The sequence below is a fragment of the Castanea sativa genome, chromosome 8 (genome assembly GCF_040712315.1).
Source record: "Castanea sativa cultivar Marrone di Chiusa Pesio chromosome 8, ASM4071231v1".
In the NCBI taxonomy this organism is placed as follows: domain Eukaryota; kingdom Viridiplantae; phylum Streptophyta; class Magnoliopsida; order Fagales; family Fagaceae; genus Castanea; species Castanea sativa.
This window is the reverse complement of record NC_134020.1, coordinates 25,713,405-25,723,246: the sequence shown is the minus strand read 5'-3', so window position 1 is coordinate 25,723,246 and position 9,842 is coordinate 25,713,405. Positions and strand designations below refer to the sequence as shown.

Here is a 9,842-nt window from a genome sequence, read left to right as displayed (position 1 = left end):
TGCTATTTTGTTTTGGGAAAATTATTAGGTACTCCCGGAGTACTATAAATACGCATTCCCTCCTCTCACATAAATGGTGGATTCTACTATGTATTTAATTAGTGTGACCTACCATTCATGTGAGAGGAAGGAGTACGCATTTTGGTACTCCGGGAGTACACGATAATTTCCCTTTGTTTTGGGAGTTAAAGGGAATCTAAGTTAGTTACATAAAGGAATGCTCTCTGAGCTCGTATAAATATCTTACCCCATTGTATTCATTCTTTAAGTGAGCAATATAATATTAATTTCTACCTTACAATTCTCTCAATCTTCTTCTTCCTCTAGCTCTCTATCTCTTTCTTACTCAAAGTTTGTTTTCTATACTGGTTTATCTGCATTTCAACTCCATATGTAAAAGTCCATTTTCATATTTATATTGAATCGAATCAGAGTACTGGAAATTAGTAACATGTGAAGCAAGCTTCAGTAACAGGTCATCACATTCAAAACATAAAGAACCCCTGACATTCAAATGCACAAGCTCTAAATTTTTCCACTTACTTATGAGTTTTGGCAACAAAAGTAAAGAATAGTCCACCATCTCAGGTAACAAATATAAAGCCTTCAACGCAGGGCACCTGGAAAAAAAAATGAAATACATCAATGTGAATACTTGAAAACAGATATGCACTTGCAAAGATTAGGGAAGCATAAAGGATGTGAGAAAAAGTACATTAATGTTTGCCATTCATGCAAACTTAGGTTTAAAATTTGTCAAAATCATTCAGGACTTATACCAACCAGCCTTTTAAAATTAAACATTTAACCATGTGTAATTTTAAATAATGTTACATTAAGTAATAACTTTTTATTAAATACATATTTTGAAAATCTTATATTTGAATTACATGTTCTAAATCTTTTTAACATGCATGTCAAAGTTCGTGTCAATTGAATATTATTTACCATTTGATATTTAAACTCATCTTTTATACATAATTCTAAATTACAAAAACTTAAAATTTGACATTTGATTAATGATATAGTTATTAATCTTTAATTATCTTGAGAAATTGCAAGTATAAAGGGTATATAATAGAAAATTTAATTCATTGTAAAAATTCGCATCTAATAAAAAATATTTAGTAATTTAACATTATTTAAAATTACACTAGGAATAACTTGAATCTCTCTCTCTCTCTAGAGAGAGAGAGAGAGAGAGAGAGAATTATGAGGAAGCTAACACATTGTGACCAGTTGAAAATGAGATAAAACAAACATTTTTAGTTAATTAAGGGTTTGTTTGGAAATAGATTATTTAGCTTAAACTTAAATTTTTTTGTTAAAAATGTGCTAAAATATGTTTGTACTTTGAAAAAAAATTGAAAATGTGAGAAAATACGAGAAAAAGTGAAGTATTTAAAAACTGTACATAAAAACTAAAAAAAAAACTAAAAGGTAAAAACTGAGTTTATAAGCTCTTGCGAAACACACTCTAAGATATAAACGGGAATATTTATGGTCCATTTGGTAAGAGATTTCTAATAACGTTGTTTAAGTTTTGTAGAAATACGTGTAGATAAAAAAGTGCGTAAAAATACATATTGTAGTGTTTAAACAACGTTACCAAACGGGCCTTACTAGTCTGCTAAATATCTTAACACCTAATTTGGGCAGGAGAAAGGGAGCATGACCATAGTAGCATTTCCTCGACTACGATTGATTATCGACTCCAAATATTCACACGACATAGGGAGCATGACCGTAGTAACATTTCCTCCATTACGATTGATTAACGACCTCGAATATTCCATAGCTAAAGGTGCCTGACGAACAGAATTTTGAAAAATAATAATTTTCCCGCTTGAAGGATCAAGGCTCGCTTGCTCTATACCACGACTTGCACACAAAGGAAATGTCATACAGCAGTGACTCTGTGCCCACTCTTGTAAGAACATTCAACAAACAGTCCTTTTCCAGATCCTCCCATTTTGTTCTAGCCATCTATAATATTCATAGCTCAATCAAAATAAAAATTATTATTTACAAAACAAACTACAAAAGTACAAATAACACTGAAATTCCTTATAGACTATCAAGCATATATTATATATATAGCCCATGTCACAGTTGTTTCGTATATATTAATTATATATATTAAAAACTTTAGGTATCAAATTGAAATTCAATTAAAGTATAATTTTGCGCCATGTGTCACATTTGATCTAAGTTTTTAAATTTTTGTGTCAAATGAATTAATTTAATATAGAAAACAATAAGTCCAATATAATTAAATCATAAAAAACCTAATTATATATATATATATATATATAGAGAGAGAGAGAGAGAGAGAGAGAGAGAGAGAGAGAGTTTAAATGATTTTATATTTATGGACCATTTTTTGTGTAACTAAAAGTAATTCAAATTTATAATTTATTTATGTAATATACCATGACTATGCACAATCCATTACTAACTAAGTAATTAATATACATAAAATCAAAGTTTAGAGAAAATTCAATTAGAATAAAAATTAGATTTTCTTTTTGTTAGCTTTCTATACAAATTAAATTGTTTAAATTTTCGCTATTAATTTTTCTCTAAAATAATGAACATATTTTTTATACTATTTCTATTTAGAAGATCTTGGATGTTATAAACTATAATTGAGCTGAACGATCTCATGCAACTATTCTTATTCAATTTAGGAGATACTATTGACTCAATTTATCATTTTATTTTGTGTTGGATTTCGTAGAATTTCATGGACAGTGATTGTGAATTGATATTGTAGATATACTATCCAATAGTAATTTTCAAAATTATATACATAATATCAGTGAAAAGAAAATTTTGGCATAACCAATGTAGGGTCAATGGGCCCTGGGATATATGTTGGTTTGGTCCAAAGGTATTAATTGGGCTAAATGACCAATCTGAGGACACTGAATGGTCCAAGGATGTGTAAATGTCAGCCCACGAAGCAATGCTAAGAGGTAAAAAAGTGATATTTGGTCAAGCATATCTAAGAGAATGGTCCGAGGAGGGATATGTCATCGGCTATCTAAAGTCGAGGTAGAAGAAAGGCTGGTTGACCTCCACAGACACTATTCTAGAAGATCCTATAGGTAAGGGTAAGCATGGTATACGTAGAAGATAAGAAGAAGGACGGTGTGATATTTTTAATAAAGCTGCTACCACCGCCACCTCATTGAATGATCTACAACTGCTTCTCTGGCTGCATTAACGGGGAAGTGAGGCCTGAGCATCAAGGTTGAGCCTGACAGCTGCCTTCAAAGACTTGAGGGGAGGGAGATGGGACAAGTATCTAAATCAAGAATCTGATCCATGTGTGGGAGGTGATATAAAAGGAAGAGGAAGGCGCTCAAAACAGAGGGAGAAAAAAATAGAGAGATAACACTGTATACATCACCATCCTTAGTTGTAGTTTATCTTTGAAAGAAATAATATAAATCATCATCGGCTTGTGTCCGATGACAGATTTCTTTCATATAAACAGTTCCTTGTGTGTAATGTTGTGATTGAGCCTATCATTCTAGTTATCTAACATCATTAAAACCTAGATTTCAAGCCCACTCTCTAAAAATTTCATTGTATTGGACTTTTTGGGTCTATTCCCTTCTCACTGTGGGTTTGGGTGCAAACTATGTCCTTACAACCAATATCATGAAAATTACAAAGAAAAACCATTTTAGTACCTTAAAATATTCCCGTCAAACTAATGTCTTGTATGTTTAATAACTCAAGTTAACATCAATAGCACCACAACAATTCACACAGCTAGTATTAGTTAAAGTCAAAATTCAGTTGGTAATAATGAATATACCATTTGAGTACAGAATAAGATGAATCATTACCCTATGATTAAAAAACAAAATCGTATTAAAAAGATAAAAAGACATTCCACTGTTATCTGTTGGAGAAAATAGAAACAAAAGTAAATTGGCACAGATTAGAGATTGTACATTTGTGCCTGAGAAACCAAGAAGAACTATGTTAATGTGAGAGAGGTTATACTGAAACGGAAGACTAGGTCCTATATAGAAAGTAAGTTTATTTATACAACGGGCACAGGGAATCTGGATGGGATGGATTCTAATTTCTATTCAACTAGCTAGTGAACGTTCAAGAGTCTGGTTGATCTACATACATAGTAATAACAGTCGGTTGAAGATCGTTGTTTCCAGAGTTTTTTTTAATTATTTTTAAAAGATTGAAAGTTTTTATCGGAGTTACTTACAATGTAATGTAATAGGAAATCAAAATCTTTCTGTAGTGTAGCGCTCAGCTCCACTCCATGTAGATAGCAGATCCATGTAATTGGCTGTGCACTGTGCTAATCAATGATGGGCTTATGGTATGGGTATGGGTCTAACCCAAACAAATTGAGGGGCCTAACTTCCTAAGCATTTAGGAGAATTTGGACAGGGTGATTGTGGTAAAGGGAATGCATTGCTGTTAATTTAAACTCACTTTTAAACCGGGTGAATTGAGAGAGGAAAAAGGTGTCATTTGACTTGGCCAAATCATTTGTTAATCAACATTTTGAAGGGACCCTGTTTGTGTAGATCTCCCCAAAGTAGTTAAAAGTCCAATTTAAAGCAAACCCTGAGAAATGGTCAGGCTAAAGTGGGTTGCGCTATATGTTTAGCAGACACTTTGGTTGCTGCCTTATTGTGTAAGCAAGAGGGATCATGTAGAAAGACAACAAAAATAGTGCCAAAAAAAAAAACATTTACTTGACTGACATAAAGCAAGCCTTAGAAAGTATGGTGCTTCTGGCTCAACAATCATTTGAAAGTATAGTGCTTCTGGCTCAACAATCAGACTAAGCTGGGCTTTTCTTTTTCTTTTTTGGGTTAATCAGACTAATCTACTTAATTAGAATAGAAACGTAAGCAGAGCCTCTTTTGAAGACTTATCAACTCGCTCAAGAGAATCCTTTGAGTGTACCTATTGTAATCAACGCAAGATGGCTCTGAAACCACGTGCTGGAAATTAGCAATATGTGAAGCAAGCTCCAGTAACTGGTCATCACATTCAAACAACAAAGAATCCCTAACATCCAAATGCACAAGCTTCTTGCAGCCCTGCAGAATAATCTTTAAACTCTTCTGATCAATGACTCCATGCCTCAGATGTAAGTACCTTATGTTCGGCAGAAAGGTGACAATGGCTGACGCTTCTTCAGCCTGAATAATTGGTATATTATCAATCTCTAAATGACAGAAATTCTTGCAGTGAAGGCTGATTTCTTGAAGGATCCTTTCCATATTATGGATACAAGGTCTTCCAATTTTCAACAGCTCAAGATTTTTCCACTTACTTATGACTTCTGGCAACACAAATGAACGATTGATCCCCATCACAGATGGCAAATATAAAGCCTTCAACGCAGGGCACCTGGAAAAAATGAAATGCATCAATGTCAATACAAGAAAACAGATTCTTCAATAGCTTGATATCAGCAAAATCTGCCAATCTTCTATACCATGACCTATATATGCACTCCCAAAGAATATGGAATCAGCAGGATGTACAAATTTAGGTTTAAAATTCTTCAAAATCATTCACGACTTTTACCCGTATATCATGATGTTTAATTTGTGATATACGACAGTGTGTCTGAACAACATTGCCAACCAGCTTTAGAGAAGTAACCACTTAATCATGTGCACATCCATGACACCACACCTCATACTATATATATATATATATAAGAAAATTGAATTATGGGCAGGCTAAACTAAGACATTGTGAGCAGTTGACAATGAGATGAAACAAACATTTTTTTTGGTAATTGAGATATAAAACTTGAACTTACTTATCTGCTAAATATCTTAACACCTCATCTGGGCATGAGGTAGGAAGCATGACTGAAGTAGCATTTCCTTGACTACGATTGATAATCAACTTCAAATATTCATCTGCTAAAGGCAATTCTTGAAAATTAATAATTTTCCAACATGAAGGATCAAGGCTCGCTCTATACCATGACTTGCACACAAAGGGAATGTCATATAGCAATGACTCCGTGCCCACTCTTGTAAGAATATTCACCAAACAGTCCTTTTGCAAATCCTCCCATTTTGGTCCAGCCATCAGCCAATTAAGTTAGTTCAATTGATAAAATTTTTTGTTGTCAAAAAAGATTCGATTCCAACCTATACAAAAAATTAATTGGCACCTTGGTATGATGATAAAAAAAAAAATAAAAAATAGCGACGGATGCTCTAGGTTAAAAGCTAAAACTATTTCTCAAAAAATGCATTAATAAAACTATTATTTACAAAATAAGCTGCAAATAAAACTGAATATTCTTATAAACAATAATCCATGTGAGCACGCATAGATAAGAAGTTTTTCATATACTAGTCAAAGTCAAAATTCAAATCAGTTGGTAATAATGAATACCATTTAAGAATAGAATAAGGAATATCATAGTGCTAATTAAGAAGAAGAAAAAAATAATCGTAGTAGTAAAAACTAAAAAGATACATACATATTCAACTGTTGAAGAAAATCAGAAAACAGAAACAAAATATAACCGGCCAGGAGATTGTACCTCTGAAACCAAGAACTATACATGTGAGAGAGTGAGAGTTTATACTGATACGGAAGAGTAATCCTATATAATATATACTCCTACAATTACAAAAACTAAGAATCAATTCAAAGTCGTACCAGCAAAGGACACGGGATGGATTCTGATTTTAGATAGTGATAAGAGAGGAAATCTAGGGATAAAGGTGCGTGTGAATATCGGGACGAAAAGAAGGGTGTGATAACTGATAATAGTCCATTTTTCTCTTTTAATCTATATCTATTCCCCTTTTTTATCCCCTATCCAATATCCAATGATTTCTCCAAACAACATCACCTGCCGTTGGGCTTTACTAACAGCAGCACCTGCCGTGGGCTTTACTGACTAATGAGTTATTTGACGGCACCTAAGCCTAGCTCCCGGAAAGAAAATGAGGAGTTTACTACGAACCCGCGAAGCTTGAGCATTTTGCTTCCCTAAACCAGAAGTCAGCTGCAACTTAAACCTAAGAGCAAGTTTATGAAGCGAGCTCCGAAGAGCGAGGGACTCTATCACAGTATCTATCGGTGATCAACTGGTATTCTCTCTAATCTCAAACCAAAGCTACAAGCATTAATTCACAGTTCGGCTAGCATAAGCTGGAGTTGTAGTAAGTGCCTTCCTCGCGCCCATGTACACGCCCATCAGTCGAATCAAAGAATTCAATGTCTGCTTGATATCGAAAATCTATTATATTATTTTTGTAGTTAGATATGTTTATTTCTCTATTTCACATGTATAATAAGTGCATGTGGATAACCGAGAACAAAAGCTGAAATTCAAGTTTTCAAGATAAAACTTTATATACATATATACTTAGATTATTTTAAAGTAGAACTTTTATTCCCTAACTCCAAACCCTAAACCCTAAGAAAATAATTTCTCATTCAAATATTCTCATTTAAAAAAATAATTTCTCATTCAAAAATAATTTATCATTCAAATATTGTGGACATAGCACATCTTTTCCTATTTAACCCAATAATCTCATCTCTCATCGACTTTTCCATCATTGTTTATTAATTCAAATCTAATTTATAATACTTGGTTGGTTCAAAATAATGATAATCTTGTATTAAGTTAGAGTAGAAATTATATTTTGTATAAAAAAAAATAATGATAATCTTATATTTAACCCTAACACTTTTATCTCTCTCAGATTGACATATGCACAAATTTATTGGATTACATTGAGGAGGCATTGGAATGGAATATTATTAGATAAGTTTTGGTGAGAGACTTTATAAGAATTATTGTATGATTCAAACTTCACATGAAGTGGTTATTATCTAAGAAATTGGTGTAAAAAAATTTCTTTTGTAAAAGAAATTATATTTATCATTTGTATAATTCTATGTGGGATTCAATTTATAGTTTTTTGATAAGGATAAGATAAGGATAATGTTTTTTTTCTTAAATGGAAATAAATTTTTTTTTTTTTTTTAAGTTTCAGCGTTAATCTAAAGTTAACGTGGCTTTTTTGGATAGAATCATTGAAATCAAAGGTATTTTTCTTTTGTTTTTCAAAGAAGGTGAGGAAAAAAGAAAGAGAATAATTGAACGTGCGTAAGAGAAAAGAAAAAAGAGAGAGATTTTATAACCTAAAATTAGGATTTTAAAATTAATAATTTTACTTAGATAAGTGAAAAAGAGTGGTAAATAACTGGAAATTCTTTCAATTACATGGGAAAATCTCATTAAAAAATTAAAAATTAAAAATACATGGATGATAGTGTAAGTGCACAATTGCACCTGGTCCCAAGAACAGTTACGGGCTCAGGCCCAATGAGCCTTAAACAATATGAATTTGTAGAGTGTGGGCATAAAACCCAGGTTAGAAGTGTTTGAGGATTAAATGACAAGTCAAAAATTGCAAACACTTGAAAACAATAAGGAATATTGTAAATCAACCTGCTCGGACGTAAGCCGAGAGATGTTCTTATATTCTCTCTTTCTCTTTTTTCTTTTTCTTTTTAGATTACAAAGAAGGGAGCCCCCTCTTTCTGTTCTAAGTTGCTCCTTAAATACTCCTCTTTTTGATACTTTGTACACGTGTTGCCCCAACTCCCCCTTAGCCTAGATATTTCTTTTCTCAGTGCCTTTGAATAGTAACCAGAAGTTTCCCTTCCACTGTTCAGGTGTCACTTCCCCATTAATGCGGCCAGGGTGGTAGATGCAGGGTCTTTAATGTGGAGGTGGCAGCCTTTATCTTTGGTATTTCTCTAACATCGGTGCTTCTAGGACATTCGAGGGTTTACCCCCTTTAACCATTGGTCTTGACCGTGTCATTCCCTAACCTTTACCATAAAGTCCCGGGTTCTCCGGTGTCCGTCCGAAGGGAAATTCATCCTCGGCTGGATCCTCGGATCCTCGGCGTATGGGCCGACCCGTAGTACTAACAAGTTCTAAACCCAAGAGCAGGTCAACCTTCCTTAGCATGGCCCAAAGGCCCACATCCCCATCAGGGTCTTTTTACTCCCCACAGATAGGATACGGATAAGGGTTTTTAAAAAAAAATGGAAATAAGGGTTTTTTTTTTCAACTCTAATTCAACGTTAATCTAGGTTAACATGGTTTTTTTTTTTATAGAATCATTGAAATCAAAGGTATTTTTCTTTTGTTTTTTCTAAGAAGGTGAAGAAAAAAGAAAGAGATTTTAGAAGAGGTTTCTATCTAGCAAAAGAGATTTAAAGAAGAAGAAAAAAAGGTTAGGTTTGATAGCCGTTTATTGAGGTTTTTTTTTTATGGAAAAGTGGATTGAGGTTTTTATTTTTCTATTTTTATTTTGAATATATAGGGTTGTTTTGAAGATAAGAGGGGCTACGTCCACAATATTTTCACAAAAAATCAATGGTGGTTAGTTGTTACTAGTTCAAATTTGAACCTAATACTAACGCTCTGTTTGTTTCAATGGAAAACAATGTGTAAAGATAGTTTTCCTTATTTTCCAATGTTTGGTAGCATAAAAAAATATTAGTCAAAGGAAAACTATCTTTGGTCAATATAAAAAGTATGACTTATTTTTAGAGATTGTTTTTCATTAAATTTTTTTGGAAAACAACTCTATCTCACAACAAGCTAAATAAGGGAAGTTAAGAGGTTGTTTTTCAACTTATTTAAAGTTGCTACCAAACATTAGAAAATGAGATAGTTTTATAGAAAATACTTTTTAGAAAATGACTCATTTTCTAGAAAACATCATTATTGAAACAAACAGAGCGTTGTTTTTTTGTCCCAACAATAACAACCAGTAACA

The 9,842-nt window shown here is 32.8% G+C and overlaps 1 protein-coding gene across 1 annotated transcript; it reads right to left on the bottom strand.

Annotated features, from left to right (window-relative positions):
- Positions 1-370: 370 nt before the first annotated feature.
- LOC142606082 (F-box/LRR-repeat protein At3g48880-like) lies at positions 371-6,105 on the bottom strand. The gene is made up of 3 exons (XM_075777484.1): positions 5,828-6,105; positions 4,957-5,406; positions 371-620 (listed from the first exon to the last, which is right to left on the bottom strand). The coding sequence occupies exons 1-3, from the start codon at positions 6,103-6,105 to the stop codon at positions 371-373; spliced, it is 978 nt and encodes a 325-aa protein (XP_075633599.1).
- Positions 6,106-9,842: the final 3,737 nt, after the last annotated feature.

Bases quoted from the DNA above. Each gene is read 5' to 3' on its own strand.
- LOC142606082 (XM_075777484.1), bottom strand. From the start codon at position 6,105: ATGGCTGGACCAAAATGGGAGGATTTGCAAAAGGACTGTTTGGTGAAT. The intron at 5,407-5,827 runs GTAAGTTCAAGT...CATTTTTTCCAG, and splicing joins TTAAGATATTTAGCAGATAA to GTGCCCTGCGTTGAAGGCTT. The intron at 621-4,956 runs GTACACTCAAAG...TTTTTTTTCCAG, and splicing joins TCTTGCGTTGATTACAATAG to GTGCCCTGCGTTGAAGGCTT.